General features: G+C 41.0%; 1 protein-coding gene across 2 annotated transcripts in view; it reads left to right on the forward strand.

Moving 5' to 3' along the window:
* Positions 1-21151, forward strand: part of lyn (LYN proto-oncogene, Src family tyrosine kinase) — a 105588-nt gene that overhangs the window by 53905 nt on the left and 30532 nt on the right. For both annotated transcript variants that reach the window (XM_063063808.1, XM_063063800.1), the window contains exons 9-10: positions 16212-16394; positions 17258-17334. In XM_063063808.1, coding sequence (XP_062919878.1) covers positions 16212-16394; positions 17258-17334 — 260 coding nt within the window. The remainder of the gene's footprint in view (positions 1-16211; positions 16395-17257; positions 17335-21151) is intronic.

Genomic DNA, 21151 nt, shown 5'->3' on the forward strand with positions numbered 1-21151 from the left:
GGAACCCTTGGGAGGAAGAAGCTAAAGTCAGATGTATCAATAGTACAGTGGAGAAAAGGGAATTGCAGAAGCATGAGAGAGGAACTGGCCAAAGTCAATTGGAAGAAGACACTGGCAAAGATGACGGCAGAACAGGAATGGCTGGAGTTTCTGAGGGCAATTCGGAAGGTGCAGAATAGATACATCACAAAGATGAAGTATTCTAAAGGGAGGAAGACAGAACTATGGCTAACAAGTCAAAGATAGCAGAAAAACAAAACAGAGGGTATATAACATAGCAAAAATTACTGGCAGGTTAGAGGATTGGGAAGATTTTAAAAATCAACAGAAGGCATCTTAAAAAGCAATAAGGAGAGAAAAGATGAAATATGAATGTAAGGTGCCCAATTACGTAAAGAGAAGGTACCAAAAGATATTTCAGATATATAAAGAGTATAAGAGAGGTGAGAGTAGACATCAGATTGCTGGAGAATGATGCTGTAGAGATAGTAATGGAGAACAAAGAAATGGCGCATGTACTTAATAGGTATTTTGTGTCAGTCTTCACTGTGGAAGACACCTACAGTAGCCTTAAATTTGAGTGTGTCAGAGGCAGAAGTGGGTGTAGTTGCTATTACTAGGGAGAAGGTGATTGAGAAACTGATAGGTCTAAAGGTCATCTGGTTCATATGGACTATAGGGTTCTAAAAGAGGTAACCGAAGAGATTGTGGAGACATTAGTAGTGATCTTTCAAGAATTACTGGATTCTGGAATGGTTTGTAGGACTGAAAATTGCAAATGTCACTCCACACCTTAAGGGCGAAGACAAAAAAAGGAAATATATAAGCCAGTTAGCCTGACTTCAGTGGTAAGGAAGATGTTGTAGTCTTTTATTAAGGACGAGGTTTTGGAGTACCAGGAAGCACATGATAAAGTAAGCCAAAGTCAGCATGGTTTCCTTAAAGGATCAGTGGATGTTGTTGGCTTAGATTTTCAGAAGTCCTTTGATAAAGTGCTGCACAATGAGCTGCTAAACAAGATAAAAGTCCATGATATTACAGGAATCATACTAGCATGGATAGAAGATTGGCTGATTGGCAGGAGGCGGACTGGAAATAAAAGGGAGCTTTTTCTGGTTGGCTGTCAGTGACTAGTGGTGCTCCATAGGGGTCGGTGTTAGGACCGCTTCCTTTCATGTTATATTTTAATGATTAGGATGACAGAATTGATGGCTCTGTGGCCAAGTTTGTGGTTGATACAAAGACAGGTGGAAAGGCAGATAGTGTTGATGAAGCAGGGAGGCTGCAGAAGGACTTAGAGATTGGGAGACTTGGCAAAGCTGGGGCAAATGGAATATAGTGTAGGGAAGTGTATGGTCATGCACTTTGGTAGAAGGAATAAAGGTGTAAGATGAACTGTTTCCACTCCATTTTCTGGGTTCAGAGTAAATGAAGAATCTGGTATGAGATCCACAGATGGAATGAAAGGATCTTACTGGTGTGGGTGAGAAAGTTGTGATTTTTGCAAATACTTTCTGCTTTGCCAATGGCCTTTAGTTCAGGCTGCTTAGTACCTTATAGGGTGCTCCATTTTAAAGATAGTCATAGGGCAGGCATTCCTATGTGAGAATACTACACTTCTTCGGAAAGGCATTTTCTCTTCTTGGGAATCTCTTCCTGTGGTGCAGCTTGGAGTAGAGAGCTTGGATGTGGAATCTGGCATCAGGAATACAATTTTGTGTGAAGTTCAACTCACTAGGGTTGGCCGAATGCAGTCAGAGCCTTGAGCTGGAGATGTTAGCCTGTCAGAGGATGGTTTGTTTATTTTACCAGCTTGGAGAATTTTGCAAAGAAAATATTGGTGATAGTTCACCAGAGCTTCCAGGTGCCAACTGTAGAATGATCATGTCTCTGAAGCATGCAGGAGGATGAGGTTCACTGCTTGGTAGACTATCACCTTGATTATAGGTTTGGGGTCTGGATTTTGAAGCTTTCTTTCCTTCATTTGGTTAAGGGCTGTGCTAGTGAACAGAAAACGGTTATGAATTTTGTCTTTGGTGTCTTTCCTCGCTGAGAGGTCACCCGTGAGATATGGAAGGTAACTTTTGGCATCTGGATTGTCATGTGGTGCTGTGTGGCAGAGGCAAGTTGGTGATGGTCCTTTTTCTACTGAAGGTTTCATGGAAGGTTTCCCTTTCACGAGTTACAATGTAAGAGTCATTGATGACTTGGAACTTGGTTTCCAGGTGTGTAGGTACATAAGCAGGACTGTGCTTTGTAATGCAGTGACAGAGTAAAACATCTGCCCATTGGATTTTAGGCCTTTTGTATCTAATCTTCCAGTAAACAAGGAGAACAGTGAATATCTTACCTCATGACTATCGAGTTTACACGTAGAATATGTACCATGCTGGATGGGCAGGGCGGTGAGCTAGGAGTCAGAGAAAATATAATTAATGTTCAATGTTATCATAATTCAGGACTACATTTCTTCTCATTACTTACCCTGAAATTGAAAAGACTGGAAAAAGATCAACACTCTGGAGACAGAATAAGCTGAAATCTAATTTCTATGAAAGGACCCAGTAGATGGTATTTTTGGACTTGGTCATGGATTACAATGTAACCTTGAGCTCATATAGACAGTAAATATACGGGGGGCGGGGGGGGGTGGAGGGAATGATTAAACCTAATTTACTGCTGGCACACTGGGGGAGTAATAAAAAGCTTGTCTGAAATAAACTGTTCATACTGCTGCCTCGGAGTATATATAGATGTACACTAACTAAACTTGTATGGCATGAAGTATTGTCTTACCTTGTGTATCTCTTTTCAATAATTATGACCCAGTTTAGTTGTTTCACTATTTATTTGCTTACTTTCTTGCTCAGATTGAGCAGATTGCTGATTACTGCTTGTTGAATATTGATAACTATAAGGTGAATACAATGCAGCTATTTAAACAGGTGCAGATCAATTAGGTTATGGGATAATATTTATATTAAAATCACTAAAAAGGGGACATGTTATACACATTTTTTAAAGTGTAGCTCGATAGATTTTAAAAATGCAGTAATAATCAGTAATGAGAAACCATGGACTCAGATAATCCACTCAAATGGAATATGGATGAAGTTTTAAATTTAATCCTTCAATAATTTACCTGAATAGTTCAATATTTCAGCAGTTCAAATGATGTATATTCTGGCTGTTTGTTCCCCAATTTGAGATCAGGACGAAATCACAAATGAGCAGACACTGATTTCACAACATGCTATCACTGGTAAAGCAACCAGTATTCCAGGAAGCTTAGACATCAAATGTGCAGAGTAGTCTGAAGGACAGGATGTTTCCTCTGAGTTGCGTAGGAAAGTTGACGTGTCCACTGGGTGAAGCTCTTCCTTTTGGGATTGTTGTTACAACGGTTGCATTGCATAAAATGACGTTGTACATTTCCGTTTGCTATGTCCATTGACTATTCCTTTGCGTTCTCGGTTTTCTTTGCATGACTTGCACACAACAAAGAAAACTGGTTATTTTTAAAAGACTGTCAGAACTGACGTACTTGCTATGGTATTGATCTGTAACTATTGCACATCAAACCATTGGTCTTAGTAGAACCAGCCTTTAGCTGGCAATTTAAGGTTAAGTTCCAGTATCTGGAGGTCTGGACACAGCAATCTAGAGATCAAATTTCAACATCACAGGTATAAAATTTAAAGTCTTTTAATAATCTGGAAATTTAAAAATCATTGGTATCAATAAAGACAGAATCACTGGATTGTCATAAAACCTGTTCATTTCCACCGATGACTTTCAGAAGAAGCCTGCCTGCCATTCTTTTATGGTCTGGCGTGTTTGCGACTCCAGATCTCCTAATGCAGTTGAACGTTGGCCAAGCAAACCAGCTGGTTGTAGCATTACTGCAAATAGCGAATAAAATGGAATAGACCACCTGATGCCGACCTAAGCACCAAGTTCAGCCAGAGAAAAATCATCCTTCCCCTAAGGCATGTGAAGAGTGGTGTTTAAAAGGGCAGAGTTATCCCACAGACCACTCAAGTAGCACCTTTATAAAGCTGCCACAGAATAGTACCTTACAGCAAATATGCCAGTGTCGTCCATCACAGTTTCTAAAAGGATGTTGTCCCGCACGCAGGTTAGAGTATAGTGGCAGAGAGATGGGCAGTGTCAGCGATGGATACTTACATTGCCTTTAGAACCTATTGTACAGGCAAAAGTAATCAAGTAAGTCCCTTGAGGAATGTAAAAAAGGAAATTCAGGAGGGCAGACAGATCATAAAATACCCTTCACAGGTAAGATTAAGGAGAATCCTAAACAATTGTATGATAAACTCACAGAATATTTTTTAAATTTAGAGATACAGTACAGAGCAGGCCTTTCCATCCTTTTGAGTTGCACCACCCAACAGCCCCCCCCCCAAATTGTACCCGAGCCTAATCACAGGACAATTTACAATGACCAATTAACCTACTCACCAGTATGCCCTTGGACTGTGAGTAGGAAGCAGAGCACCTGGAGAAAATCCACACACTCCATGGGAACGATGTACAAACTCCTTACAGGAGAGGCTGGAATTGAACTCTTAACTCCAACGCAACATCCCGAGCTGTGATAATGTCGGGCTAACCGCTACACTACTATGACGCAAGAGGATAGCCAGCGAAACAGTGGGCCAAAAAGGTCATCTGTGTGTGGAGCCAGGCATTGCAGGTGAGGTCCTAAATGAACACAGCTTGTCTGTATTTACCAAGGAGGTCATGGATGATCGAGTTCAGGGAAAAATATACTGATGAGGAATATACTTATGTTTTTCAAAACAGAGTGGATAATTCACTGGGGCCCGGTGAGATCAATCCCAAACTGCTATGGGAAACAAAAGAGGAGATCGCTGGGGCTCTGATAGAGATTTTATTTTTTGCACCCTTGTTAACCATAGGCAAGATGCCAAAAGATTGGAAGATAGCTAATATTATTCCTTTATTTAAGGTCAGCTGGGATAAGCCTTGTACCTACAGAATGGTGAACCTTACATCAGTTTCAGAAAGTTACTGGAAAATTCCAAGCCACAGGATATATGATCATTTAGAAAGGCAGGGACTGATTTGGGAAAGTCAGCTCGACTTTGAGGAGGAAATTCTAACTCAATAAATTGACTGTGTTCATTGAGGAAGCAACCAAATAGAATGATGAAGGCAGGGCAGTAAATGTTATCTGCATGGACTTTAGTAAGGCATTTGACAAGATCCTGCATGGTAGCGTGATCCAGAAGGTCAAAGCAAGCTGGAAAATTGGATCCAACATTGGATTGGTGATGTGAAGCAGAAGCTAGTAGCAGAAGTCTCGAAGTCTCGAAGTCTCGAAGTCTCTCTGTGTGTGCTTGGGTTGGAAGTCTGTAATAATGATGTACTAATGTCTGAGAATTTGCAGGAACAATAGTGGCAGGAAATAGAATCATCTCCTATAAGGAGAGCCTAGCCAAGTCCCCTTTGTATTCAGTCGTGTTAGAATAGCTAAATCCTCCATCATTAACAGAAACTCAATTAGACTAATCAGAAACTGTGGCTACAATAGAAACTCGGAGGCTGGTTAACCTGCAGCAACAGACTTGGCACCTGATATCATAAACCCTTCCAACCAACTACAAAGCACAAGTTATGAGTGCAGTGGATTGGTGTAGGATGAACTCTTGAAGCTCAACACCACCCAGCTCAAAGCAGAAAATATTTGACTATTGCCCTATTCACTAATTAAGCATGCATTCCCTCCACTACCAACATACTGTGGCTCCTATGTGTACCTTCTACAAAATGTACAGCAGTTCTTCACCAAAGTTGCTCCAACATCAACTCCTCTATCATCAAGAAGGGCAAAGGCAGCCAATGTATGGGTGCACCTGCATTATTAAGTTCTACTTCAAGCTGACTTAGAAATTCCAGATCTCTCTCCTCCACAACAATTCCAGAAGGCAGCTGACCCTATCAGCAATGCCAGATCCTGAAAACTGAATAAATAAAAATATATTAACTACCCAGAATGCCAATGTTCAACAGCTTCCATTTGTTTTTCTTCCAATTAAGGTAATGATGTATTAATAATTTTCAAAACAAACCTTATAAATTTATCTTTTTTTTAAATCATACTTCACTCATTCCAGTTGTAGCTTAATTTGAGTGTGAGCACTTATTTGTGTGTGAACGACAAGCAGCAGCTGGGATCTATTTCATTAATAACTCATATAGAACTAAGGACAGAGATGTGGCATGTGCTGATTTTTTTGGCAATTACAGAACAGAGATAAAAAAAACTTTTGGTTTGAATAAGTGATCATTCCCATAAAAATATTACACAAATTTCATGATACTTTACTGAGATAAATCTAGCAATTTTTAGTCATCCGTGCCATTTATAGTAAAGTAAAGAGCCTTCAGGCTGTGCTGACAATATAAGCCTGCATCTGTCAAAATACTCTGCCACTGAAAAGCAAGCATTAGTTTTCCCAGGATTTCCCAACAATTTATGAAATGAGGAATGTGCTCTTACATTCCTTAACAAGTTAGACCTGGAGCAGAATCATTGAAATTTCAATGGAATGTACGGGACTGTGGAGAAGAAAGCAATCTTTTTAGTATTTGTGTCTAACTCTGTTTTAATCCTAAAGGTTATTTTATAAATCTTCAGGTTCTTTTATTTATCAGAAGTACATCAAAACATGCAGTGGAATGCATCGTTTGCATTAACAACCAACACATCATAAAGATGTGCTTGAGACCGCACACAAGTGTCACTGCACAGTCCAGTGCCAACATCGCATGCCTACAATGTTCTGCAGTACAACAGCAATGAAACAAGATGGCTTCATCAAGGTCATGGCTCTGACTTAGCTGTTTTTTTAGCTTCATAGGGATGGTTTTGGGGACAGAGAGGAGAGTTAGCGGTCAGCCTTATATAGTCAAGTCAGCCTGAAGGCTCTTTATTTTACTATACATGGCATGGATGACTAAAAGAGACACAGATGTGGGGAATTAGAGGTCAAGCCGGATTCTAAGGTCTCTCCTCAGTATCTGAAGGCCAGCGACAATGTAGACAAACGACGCTGGTAGATGGATATCTACTTACCAAGTGAGTTCTCCTCCATGATCCTGACTGCAGTTTATATACCACCAAAGGCCGATGTTAAACATGCATCAATAAATAAACAATAAACAGCCTACACCAACGCCTTTCAAATCATTGCCAGAGATTTCCTGAAGAAATCTCTGCCCAGTTATCATCAACATATCACCTGCAGCACCAGGGGTCCCAAAACACTTGGCCATTGCTATAATACCATAAGGAATGCCTACTGTTCGATGCCTAGACCACAGTTTGGGAAATCTGACCATCTGGCTGGCCTCCTACTTGCATACAGACTGGCAGAGGCTAAAGAGCAAGGCCCCAGAGGTAAGGACGGTGAAGAAGTGTTGCAGGAGGCAGAGAAGTGGCAATGGGACTGCTTTGTGTCAGTGGACAGGGCCATGTTAAAAGAGTCATCAGAGAATCTGAATGAATATGCCACAGTTGTCACAGACTTTATAAAGTCAGTTGTGTCCCAACAAAATCACTTAGAGTCTTCCCTAACCAGTAGTCCTGCATGAACCAAGAGATCTGCAATCTGCTGAGGGCCGGGTCAGTGGCGTTCAGGTCTGGCGACCAAGTATAAGGGACCCAGCAATGACCTCTGGAAAGCCATCCCACATGTGAAGTGGCAATTCTGGACCAAATTGTGATGGGCTCGAATGCTATCACCCACGACACAGCAAAACCAGATGACATATGTGCCAACGGGGGTTTGCTCCAGATAAGCTCAATACCTTCAATGCTCGCTTTGACTGACGAAACATGCAACCACCCTCTCGAACTCCCACAGCCCTGATGACCCTGTGACTTCCGACTCTGAGGCTGACATGAGAGCATCCTTCAGGAGGCTGAACCCATGGAGTGTATCTGGCCCAGATCGGGTACCAGACTGGGAACTAAAGAACTGTGCTGATCAACTGGCTGGAGTTTTCCTGACATCCTCTCGCTTTGACAGTTTGAGGTGCCCACCTGCTTTAAACAGGCCTCAGTTATACTGGTGTCCAAGAAGAATATTGTAACCTGCCACGATGACTTGCATCTACTGTTATGAACTGCTTTGAGAGGTTCATGACAAAACTTAACAACTCCTTCCCGAAGAGCCATCTGGATTTGCTCATTTTGCCTACCATCACAACAGATCAACAGCAGACGCCATTTCATTGTCCCTTCACTCAAACCTGGAACACCCAAACAGTGAAAATCCTTACATCAGGATTGACTACAGTTCTGCATTCAATACCATCATCATTTAAAAACTAATCAATAAGCTGCAAAATCTAGGCCTCATTACCTTCTTGTGCAACTGGATCCTCAATTTCCTCACTTTCAGACCCCAGTCAGTTCAGATTGGCAACAACATTTCCATAATCACCATCAGTCCCCTTGCTCCACTCGCTTTATCCTGATGACTGTGAGGCTAAGCACAACTCCAATGCTATATTTAAGTTTGCTGATGACAGCACTATTATTGGCCAAATCAAAGGTGGTGATAGATCATCATACAGAAGGGAGATTGAGATCTGGCTGAGTAGTGCCACAACAACCTCTCACTCAATGTCAGCAAGACCAGGGAGCTGATTGTTGACTTCAGGGGGTGGAAACCAGAGGACTATGATCCAGACCTCTTTGGGGGGGTCATAGGCAGAGAGTGTAGCAACCTTAAATTCCTCAGCATTATCATTTCAGAGGACCTAGTATAAGATTCTAGGTCCTCTGCTAGTATAAGGTTCTGTGGCAACGCTTGCAGGCTGCCCATGGCACACCCTCAGTTTGTGTTGGTTGTTAACATAAATGATGCATTTAAATGTATGTTTCAATGCACATGTGATAAATAAATGAATCTCAATCTTGCAAGTATTTACAGTGTATAGCATTTACAAAAAGTCTTAAATGTATGTTCAGAGACATTTTAAGAACTCTGATCGCTCTCACCTATCAAAGCTTCCAGAGATGGTCCTTAAAGCTTATCCACAGCTTATCCCGTCCCATTGCATCAGTAAGATAGACATCCCTCTCCTGATCAAGTTGGTTCAGAGCTAGGGAGAATGTAAATATCATTATATATAACTAGTTCAGGTCAGCAAGGTATGACTCATTGTATTTGACACTTGCTTGCTTGTATGCGGTAGGTACTATCCGTTTCTGACTGTATTTCTGAGAAACACCTTGAGAAACATCTCCATGTTAAGGCAACATAGTTCTTATTGGATGTAATCTGATATTGACTTACTGAGAACAGAATAGTTTCCTGAACTACACTTTATCTGATAGTGTTTATATTCCAGCATGTTTAAAAGAATGATTTGTTGAAAAGCTTTCATCTTATTTGGATTTCAGCTAGTTTCACTCTCTATTTGCTGCTAAAGCTCAGATGATTTCACAAATATACTCTGAAGTCAGTTTTGACCAGTTGATGCAAATGAATCATTATTTGCCTTCTGTGCACTTATTTGAATTATAATTAAAGTAAATATTAATTGGTGGGGGGAGTAAATAGAACTAAAAGCTCCAGTACAGATGAATGGTTATTGAATAACAATAAAAAATTAATTTAAAATAATAATTGCAAAAGTTATATTTATGTAGCTTCTTTAATATAGAAAAACATCCAGATCCTGTATTTATAAATGGCACATCACCATGCCAAACTGATCACTCTGTCAAAGATATTCCCGTTCCACTATCCATATACGACCCCATACACTCACACATTCTCTCTCTGCCTCCGTCTCTCTCTCTCTCTCTCTCTCTCTCTCTCTCTCTCTCTCTCTCTCTCTCTCTCTCTCTCTCTCTCTCTCTCTCTCTCTCTCTCTCTCTCCTTCCAGCTTTCTTCTTATAATCCATCCAAGTTTAAGAAAGTTAACAGTAAACTGGAGGAGTGTATAAATGGGAGGATCAAAATCCTAATCAAGGAAATGGCTTTAAGCAGAGGAAATCCAGAGGAACAACTTCTATGGCAGAAAATTAAATGATTAAGTATGTTGATAAGCTGGTGAAGGAAAGATGAATGCTCGATAACAAGGCAAGTTATAAATGCAGATATGAAGATCTTTTAATTAATAATATGCCAAACAAAATATTTGAAGGTGGAGATGGATGATAAAGTGTAGACAAAAGTCATTGGTAATAAATACAGAAGAAAAGGGGCACATTACTAATGAATCTGAAAATTATGTGTTCTTTAGTGCTGCGGTTTGAAGTCTCCCAAACCTATGGTATTGAAGAAGTCTATCAGCATAGTATGATATAAGAAGTAACCAATCAATATTTTCATTGAATGAAGGCATTGCTTGAATTTATATAAGACTTCAGAGGTGGGATTCTGACAGACATTTTTCCTACTCCCTGTGCCAGAACATAAAGGGAAGGATGTGATGCATTAGTTGAGCAGAGTGGCCAGCCCTCATCTGGAATATTGAATTCAGTGTTCTGCATCACAGCTCAAGGAAGCTGCATTGGCTTTGAAGGAAGTGAAGACTGGCTCAGCTGATAATAAAATATAAAAGATTGAATCAGAAGAGTAAATTGCATAAAGTTGGCTTGTGTCTTGCAAAACTTAAGACACCATACTTCCTTATGACATACAAGGAGATTATTTGGCCCATCAAGTTTATGCTGGCTCATGCGACAGAAAGGAAGGAGGCATGGGATCCAAGGAAACCTTGCTTTGTGGATCCAGACTTGGCTTGCCCACAGTAGGCAAAGAGGCTGTAGGTGGTTTGTATTCTGCATGGAGGTCGGTGACTAGTGGTGCTCCGTAGGGATCTGTTCTGCAACCCCTCCTCTTTGTGATTTCTGGAGGGTTGTCAGAGGTTACAGTGAGACGTCGATAGGATGCAGAACTGGGCTGAGAAGTGGCAGATGGACTTTAACCCAGATAAGTGTGAAGTGGTTCATTTTATAATTTGAAGACAGAATATAATATAGATAGCAAGATGAAAAAGGTAAATGGCTAGCACGAGGGGACATAGATTTAAGGTGCTTGTAAATAGGTACCGGGACCGAGGGTAATTTTTCTCACACAGAGAGTAGGGAGTGCGTGGAATGCACTGCTGGCGGCGGTGGTGGAAGCGGATACGATAGGGTCTTTTAAGAGCCTCTTAGATAGGTACATGGAGCTTAGAAAAATAGAGGGTTATGCGCTAGGGAAATTTTAGGCAGTCTTTAGAATAGGTTACATGGTCAGCATAACATTGTGGGTTGAAAAGTCTGTAATATGCTGTAAATTTCTATGTTCTATAACTCTAACTTTTCCAGCAATAGGTTGAGTGAACTCAGCCTTTTCTCTTTGGAGCGACGGAGGATGAGAGGTGGCCTGATAGAGGTGTATAAGATGATGAGAGGCATTGATCGTGTGGATAGTCAGAGGCTTTTTCCCAGGGCTGAAATGGCTGCCACAAGAGGACACAGGTTTAAGGTGCTGGGGAGTAGGTACAGAGGAGATATCAGGGGTAAGTTTTTTACTCAGAGATTGGTGAGTGCATGGAATGGGCTGCCGGCAATGGTGGTGGAGGCAGATATGATAGGGTCTAGAGAATTTTAGACAGGTACATGGAGCTTAGAAAAATAGAGGGCTATAGGTAAACCTAGTAATTTCTAAGGTAGGGACATGTTCGGCACAACTTTGTGGGCCAAAGGGCCTGTATTGTGCTGTAGGTTTTCTATGTTTCTTTGTTTCTAACTGGTTCACCCTACATAGCCTTTAGTTCAAACACTTATGTTCTGAGCAATTTACAGTGCTAGTTGACTTATCAGCCCTCAGCCATATGGGAGGTGGGAGGAAACCTACATAGGACTTAGGGCGATTGTGCAAACTCCACATAGACAGCACCAGAGGTCAGGATTGAACCCAAGGTGGTGTCCATGCTGACAGCAGCTTTCCCACTTGCACCACTATGCATCCTTGTAGTGGTCAAACTGCAGTCTTTAAAATGTTTTATCCAGTCAGGTAGATGCAGAGAAACTACTTCCTCCAGTAGGGGAGATGTTTAACAAGGAATCAAATTCTTTAGAATAATTTTCTTTAAAAAATTCATGGTATTTTTCTTTCTAAAAGAAGGAGATGTTTGAATCCATTGTGATACTGAGTTTCCTCCTATACTAATGGCTATTGTATTTTGTGCTTTGATGATTCCGCTCTTTGCTACCACACAAACATATGGACTCACATAATGTATGTGGTGTGTACGTTTGCCTACTCAAAATATAAATCACATCTGGCCCTTCGGCTCCACTCATCCATGCCAATCGAGATGCTCATCTATGCTAATCCCATTTGCCTACATTTAGCCCATATTGCTCTAAACCTTTTCTAGCCATGTACCTATCCAAATGTCTTCTTAAAGTTATTATTGTACCTGTTTCAAGAGGCTAAAACCATAAGACATAGGAGCAGAATTAGGCCATTGAGAGCCCATTGAGTCTGCTCCGCCCTTCCATCATGGCTGATCCTAGATACCACTTAACCTCTAACACCCGTCTTTTTTGCTATATCCTTTGAAGCCTTGAACGATCAAGAAAAGATCAAATATATCCATGGATTTGGCCTCCACTGCAGTCTGTGGCAGAGCGTTCCACAGATTCACTACTCTCTAGCTAAAAAAAACCTTCCTGACCTCTGTTCTAAAAGGTCACCCCTCAATTTTGAGGTTGTGCCCTCTAGTTCTTAACACCCCCACCATAGGAAACATCCTCTCCACATCCACTCTATCAAGTCCTTTCAACATTCGGTATGTTTCAATGAGATCACCATACATTCTTTTAAATTCCAGTGAGTACAGGCCCAAAGCTGCCAAATGCTCCTCATATCTTAACTCCTTCATTCCCAGAATCATCCTTGTGAACCTCCTTTGGACTCTCTTCAATGACAATACATCCTTTCTGAGATATGGGGCCCAGAACTGTTGACAGTACTCTGTGCAGTCTGACTAGTATCTTATAAAGGCTCAGCATTATCTCCTTGCTTTTATATTCTAACCCCCTTGAAATATATGCCAACATTGCATTTGCCTTCTTTAGCACAGACTCAACCTGCAAATTAGCCTTCTGGGAGTCTTGTACGATGACTCCAAAGTCCTTCTGCACCTCTGATGTTTGAACCTTCTCCCCATTTAGATAATAGTCTACACCATTGTTCCTTTTACCAAAATGCTTCATCATCCATTTCCCACCACTTGTATTCCATCTGCCACTTTTTTTGCCCATTCTTCCAATTTGTCTAAGTCCTGCTTCAATCGCATTGCCTCGCCAGCACTATCTACCCCTCCACCTATCTTCGTATGATCCACAAACTTTGCCTGCAATTCCATGATCTAAATCATGAGAAACACTGAAAAGCAGTGGTTCCAACACTGACCCCTGAAGAGCACCACTAGTCAACCACTTACTTTGGCAGCTTGTTCTATATACACAACAGTATCTGTGAAGAAGTTGTCTCTCAGATCCCTTTTATATCTTTCCCCTCTCACCTTGTCCTCTAGCCACACACACAAAATGCTGGAGGAATTCAGCAGGCCAGGCAGCTTATATGGAAAAGAGTACAGTGAACATTTTGGGCTGAGACCCTTCAGCAGGGTGGAGAAAAAAAGATAAGGAGTCAGAGTTAGAAGGTTTTATTTCCTCCCCTTGGATCAAAAACTATTTACAAATGTTTGTAAATGTTGCTGCTTGCTGTCATGGTAACTGTGGCATCAGCATGCATCATGCTGGAGTCCACAAGTGGGCAAAAAGAGTTGACTACTAATTCCATCCCAGAAAGGATTTCACAAGTTCTCTTCAAAGTCATGTGCAAGATGCTGCTGATTTCTCCTTGATCCTCATTCATTGAACATATCCCTGGCAGTTCTAACGGACCTGGAGTTTCATTGTGATTACTCATTAACCTCTATAGGTGGTTTATCCAGTTTTTCATCTTACCCATAAGAGGAGAATTCAGTGTGCAGGCTGCCCACTGTAAGATCCAAGACACCGGCCACCCATTTACAGCATTACTACATGCATTCCCTACACAACCATCTATTAAGTTTCACGGTATGGCTCCCTTCATTGCTGCTGCCAAGGTATTAGACTATGAAGACACGCAGTCCTCTTTTATTGTCATTTAGTAATGCATGCATTAAGAAATAATACAATATTTCCTCCGGTGTGATATCACAAAATACAGGACAGACCAAGACTGAAAAAAACTAACAAAACCACATAATTATAACATAGTTACAACAGTGCAACAATACCATAACTTGATGAAGAAGTCCATGAGCACAGTAGAAGTTCAAAGTCTCTCAAATGTCCCACATCTCACACAGACGGAGAGAAGGAAGAAAAACTCTCCCTGCCATACCCGACCATGGTCCGACTCTGAGTCATCCGAAAACTTCGAGCTCTGATCAGCTCTCCTACACAGAGTACTGAGCACCATCTCTATCCGAACGATTCGACCTCCTTCATGGTCGCCAACAGCAGGCAAAGCCGGGGATTTTGAGGCCGAGGATTTTGATTCCCGAACGTGCAGTAATGACAGCAGCGAATGAGCGTTTCAGAAATTTCTCCAGATGTTCCTCTGTGCTTTCACGTCCATCTCCATCAAATCAGAATTGTCCACGGCCCCTATTTAACAGTTTCGATATCATTTTTCATTGGAGGGCTGCGCATGCGCAGCGCCCTGCTTCTCTCTCCTCCCGCAGTATCCTGTCACTGGTTGGCTTCCTAAAAGAAAAAAGACACAAGGATAGTGGTGTGAATGATAAATAAAAAGGAGTCATCTCCAGCTACTAGATCAGAGGATTTGAAGGGGTAGTGGGATACAATCAGGAGGGTGGGGTACATGGACGTTGACACCTTCAATTGTGTTTGCCACCTTGGCTTTCAAGAGGGAATGAAACATTCTGATCAATGGCCTGGCCAGAGAGTTGGCAGTGGATACAAGCTGAGTTGTGATGAGACCCTTGCAGCCTTGCTTTGGGTATGAGGGTGGGTGGAGTATCCAAATCAGTTCCAGTAGAGGCCATATTTGAAAACAGATTGATGGACCTTAATCATGCAAGACCACGGAACTGCTTGTGACACCGTCCTATAGTATCCTTGGTTCCTGGCATTGAACACAATTATCTGCTCTAATTATCTTCTAAGCGTATCTGGAGGTTTCATGTGGATGTCAATAGAGATAAATAAATACAATAGATTCCAGTTAATTAGGCCATCATTTAATCAGGACAACCACTTATTTGGGACAACTCTTAAAGAACAAAAATTAACTGAGAAAATTGCCAGGATTCCTTACATTTATTTGGGACACTATGCTACTTAATTGGGGCAGGAGACTGTTGCCAAATAAGTTCCAACTAGCACAATTTGCACCCTACGTCGCTGTTAGATGCTACACCATGCTACGAGCGAACAGTTTTAAAATCAAGTCAGCTGCGTGTGTTTGTGTTCAAAAAGCAGTGATTTTTGTCACTTATGGTTGGCCAGAAATAGGCAGCAAGACAGTGCCAAATTGTTTTGCTAACTGCAGCTTCAAGCATTCAGGCTGCAGATGCCAGAAACGGCAGGGATTGAAAATGAAACCATTTCACTACTTCAATAAGTTTGGAAACTACAAAGAATTTAAAGGTATAAACAACTATCTTGAATGTTACAATGAAAATTAAGATTTGGAGGATGCAATGGTTGAAAGCATTGTATGAAGGCAACCCATTATCATCTGTTCTAGGTGCTTGTGTTGATTTTGTTCATTGTGTACATTGGATTAATTTCTGTGTGGATAACTATTAGGTACTGATACAGTTTTATAATATTGTAGTATGACTTCTAAACTGTTTTGCATTTCATTTAAATTCTAAATTTGTTTCTCGGGTTGTCTTCTTATTATACCTTTTTAGCTATTTCCATGAAACTGTGGTTAAATAGGGCACCTACTTAACTGGGCCAAAATGTACTGGTCCTGATGCATCCCAATTAACTGAAATCCTATGTAATACTTTTTAAATTTATATTAATAAACAAAAAGTGGCTTGGAACAATGTAGTAGAAGATGTGGATTAATTTGCCCTTGCTGGATTTCCTTCAGAGCTTGTATTGCTTTTTGTTTCAGGTTACTATAACAATACTACAAAAGTAGCTGTCAAAACTTTGAAACCAGGCAGCATGTCTGTGGAAGCTTTCCTCGAAGAGGCTAATCTGATGAAGAAGCTCTTACATGATCGACTGGTGCGGCTCTATGCAGTGGTGACCAAGGGAGATCCAATCTACATTATTGCTGAATTTATGGGCAAAGGTCAGTTTGGACTCTAAAAGCTGGTCAATGATTCCTCAAAGGTTTGGCTTACTCTCTGTAATTAATTCTAAAGTATGCTTACTGTGAAATAACCACATCCCTGATCTTGCTGGAATTTAGTACTGAATTAGAGTTATACAACATAGGATCTGCTAAAGGATCACAGTGAGGCGAGCAGCATCTTTGGAGGCAAAAGGTTGATGTTTGGTATTGAGACCCTGCATCAGGTTGGGGAGAGAGGGGGAATATCAGCATATAAAGTATGAAGGTCTGGGGGGGAGGGGGGTTGGTGGAGTTTGATAGAGACAGGTAAGAGCTGGAACCAAATGGGGGAGGGCAAGGGGATGGAAGGTGAACAAAGGCAGTAGGTGGATGGGTGTGCGTTACCTTAAATTGGAAAATGCTATGTTCTTAACCATTGGAATTTAAGCCACGCAAGTGGAACATGAGATGCTGTTCCATACCATTAGGTAGTATCAATCCTGGATGCCTTCTGACTTGAGAAGGCTGCTGCAACTGACTAAGGAAGGGCTGACACTCTCAGCACCAGGATGCACTAACCCTGAGAGCAACAATTAGAATGATGCCTATATATGGCTTATAAATTCTAAAAAGGCCATGTGCACATTTTGCATTTAAATACAAAAATGTGTTCTTCATTTTCTATTACTTCAGTAATTCTTACAAATGGCAGTCAAATACCAAAGAAATAAATGTTATTATATAACTTCAGAATTCACTTCTTTAATTTATTGAACCAAAATATTTTAATTCCTGGAATTTAAAGACTGAAATTTTGCAAATAAACAATTACTTGCTGCTTTTAAACCTTTTGTTCATTGAGTCCATGTTTTGAATCACAGGTAGTTTACTAGATTTCCTGAAGACTGATGAAGGAAGAAGACTTACCTTACCAAAAATGATAGATTTCTCAGCACAGGTCAGTAATTCTATGGAAATATGTGTCACACACCCCGTGACGGGTTAAAGAACCAGCAGAAATGGAAAACACTTTGGAGTCTGGTATTGCTATTAACTAATGGTATTTATTAGTAACTATCCAATACAGTAATATAAATGCAGATATATCAAACAGGTTAGCAATGATTATATTTAAGTGTGGAAATATATGAAAACCAAGCTTCTTCAAGTCTAGGGGTAAATAGATAGTCTTACGATGATGGGTAAAGTTCAGTTCAGTTCGTGGTATTGAGTTGAGTAGTGATGGGGGGGGTGAAGAGAGAGAGCGAGAGAGAGAGAGGGAGAGATTTGAGTCTTCAGGTGAGCTGACGCTGTTGATCTTCCCATTGTCCTCCGAAATCCTTTAGAAGTCACGGACTGTGACCACAACAAAGGGGACCGTTCTTCTATGGTGGAATTATCAACCCAGGCGAGGGTCGGACACACGAATAACTCCCCACCGGTCACACCCTTTTCACACTGCGAGAGCCACTGATCGACCCACCGATCGATCCTCCAAAACCCACTTTTTCTGTGGGCCCAACAAAACTCATTCAGTGTCCAAAACCATGTGTCTGTGGGTCTAACAGCTGACCTTCTATTTATCTCCCCAGGCTGAACACCAGCTGTCCATCAGGCAGCTCCTCCCTTCCCTATCCGTAAGAACTTGGAAGCTGCCAGTGTCCTTGCAAAGTGTAAACATGCTGCAGAGAAACCATAACATCAATTGTCCATCAAATAACTCCACCTCTCTCTTTTCATGGCAACCCAAAAGCTGACAGTAGTCAGTGTCCTTGTAAAAGTGTAAACATGAGCTGAAAGACAGATTCTGCCCCTTTCTCTCTCTTAGCAGAAATCCATAAGTTAGTCTCAGTTCTTTCTTGTGCCTTAAAGTGACAGTCCACAGCCAAAAAGGAACCCCAGGGGTACATAACATAAAATAATACCCATTTTAAATGTTTAGCTTTGTACAGAACAAATCTTCTGTGTGCCTTTATATAAAGTGTGTTCAGTTTTTTCAAAGTCTTATATGTCCAAGCAATATCAAACTGATTTCCTCCTTTCATTACCACAGTGATGGCATTTAGCTTTTTATTCCAGAAAGGTGCTTTTTTGGGAAATAGCAGTTCTCTTGATGACCATAGATTATGAATGCCAGGCTTTGTAACTATTAGACTTTTTTTTTCCATAGTTAATTTCTTGTCAAGATGCTTAGGCCAGTAGTTAAGATTGATGTTATTCCATGCTTTCACCTCAGAGCAAAATGTGCTCAATCACAACATTCTCAGCACCAGTCAGTAAAACGTCAATAGATTAATCAATGCCCAGATCTGTCCTGAATGTGTCTGTTGTCACTCCAACAACTACCGGCTGTATTTGCATGCCAGTAGCTTTCCATGCCAAAGAATTCATTATAATATTTAAATCCAGACCAGCACATTTGGGAATCTAATTTAAATTTAATGCTGACTTTCCATGAATTCAATGAATCCATTTAAATGGAGCTGACAGTTTTGACTTCAGAAAGAGACTGCTTTGTGGAAAGATCCCAGTGAAACAGATAGCTATCAGCCAGGTTCTTTTCCCGCCTCCCCCTCCAAAATGCGGACTTCCTCTCACTTCAATTCAAATGAATAGGACTGACTTCAGTCACCTTTTGCTAGGAAACACATCTCTTTGGCTAGAATACAACATTTTGAAAAGGATGAGCTGCTGCTGTTAAATTTGGCAGAATCTGTGTTTCTGGGAGTTTTCATCCATCTCCCATGCTTTCACATTGCCACTTAGTCTTCCTGCTCCCACTTCCCCTTGAACACTGTTCAATCTACCTCTGCATTCCAGCCTCCCGTAGGTGTCTGGTACTAATGGGCTGGCTGAATTCTTCAGCAAAAATTCTTTGTGGCTAGAGTTCATTCAAGCATTTCTGAATGTTCCTCTTCCTATTTACATTCCTTTCCTCTGTCGATGGCATTAACCTGTATTCAAGTAGGTTTTCATAAGTGTCAGACATTTTCCTTTGTCTCAAAATGGCAGAATGTCAATTGCTACAGTATACAGCTTTAGAGAATCACAATTTCAATGCAGTGAAGGTTAAGGTAACAGAAGAAGAAACTATGATATCAACGTTGTACTCTTAATCCACAGGTTCTAAATTAGTTGTTGTGATCTAGCCAAATCCATGTAGACAGAGGGACAAACTGCTAAATAGACTCTGTTCCATTTTTCTTTATGATATAGATGAAGGCCATTCAGTCGATGCTGATTCACATAGCAATCCCATTCCCCAACCAATTTTCCCTGTCATCTATTACCATTTCTATTAATTCTACCCACCTCCACCAGGGGCAACTTTATAATTGCTAATTAACCTGCTAAACTGAAGATATTTTGGGGATGCTTAGGGAATCAGAGCACCTGGAGGGGACGGACACAGACACAGACACATGCACACACACACTAGAGACAGCACCAGAAGTCTGCATTGAACTGAGGATTGCTTTACCTCAATCAGGTGTGCCCATGGCATCTATTTACCTGTAGTATTTTCTTGCTCCTTGTTAAGGTTTTTAATTAATTTGTGGGGTTAAAAGACCAACAATTATTTCTCATCCCTAATTGTCCTTGAGCACATGGTGGTCCAAGGAGGCAGCTCACCATTATGGTCCTTCTGGTGAAATTCCAGGGATTAGGACAAGTGATGTACTTCCAATTTAGGATGGTGTGCAACTTGTGGAGCCTGCAGGTGGTGATCATAGAGTCAAAGAGGGAAACAGCATAGAAGCATACCCTTCGGCCTATTGAATCCACTCGGACAATTAACCATCCATTTACACTAATCCTAAATTAAATTAATCTCACATTACCATCAGTCCCTCCTAAATTTTATCACTCATCTGCACGTTAAGGGCAACTCACTGTGGCCAATTAACATACCAACCTGAAGTTTATGTGGAATGAAACCAAGGCACCTAGACGAAAATCATATGGTCAGGGGAAGAACATGTCAACCTCACACACCCATCAGCTAAAGTCGAGATAGAACTCAGTCTCTAACACTATGAGGCAGAAGACCTATTAGCTATGCAACTATTATGCATCTGTTGTCCTAATCCTCCCTGCGTTCGAGGTCACTGGAATGGGAGTTACTGTCAGAACAGTCTGTGTAAATGCATTTTGTAGTTGGTGCACGGTGTAGCCACAGTTTACTGGTGCTGGCGGGAATGTACATTGATGGAGCCTCAGTCCAGACTATTTGCTCTGTCCTATTGTGTATTTCCTCTGTGTATTCAATCATGTTCTTAATTTCGCCTTGTAGATAGTAGAAAGATATAGGGCAGTCAGAAGATGTGTCACTCCTATTGTGTGGTCAGTTCAGTTGAGTTTCTGGTAAATGGTGATGTCTACACCCCTTCTCAGAACATTGGTAGTAGGAGCCTTGGCCATAAAAATGCCATTGAATCTGGAGTTATTGTCCATTTGACAAATGAGTACACTGCCTTTTTGTGGGACCTGGTTTGTTCATTATGTGGGAGTGGTATTTGTCTTTCCATTCAGCCATAATCCTTTCTTGTACAGGATCTGACAAAGCCTAAGAGTAATAGGAATCAACTAATTCACTAACAGGATATAGTGCGTCTTGTCGTCACCTCTCTCTTTTTCATAAATGTGCTTCCGGTTGTTGGCTGAACTGATACCAGAATATCCTTATGAAACGGAAAAGGTTGAAACTTGAAAGCAAATTCTTTCCTGTACTGTACTAACAGAACATCTGCATTTGAAATCCTCACCTGGGTTTT

The sequence above is a fragment of the Mobula hypostoma genome, chromosome 1 (genome assembly GCF_963921235.1).
Source record: "Mobula hypostoma chromosome 1, sMobHyp1.1, whole genome shotgun sequence".
NCBI lineage: Eukaryota > Metazoa > Chordata > Chondrichthyes > Myliobatiformes > Myliobatidae > Mobula > Mobula hypostoma.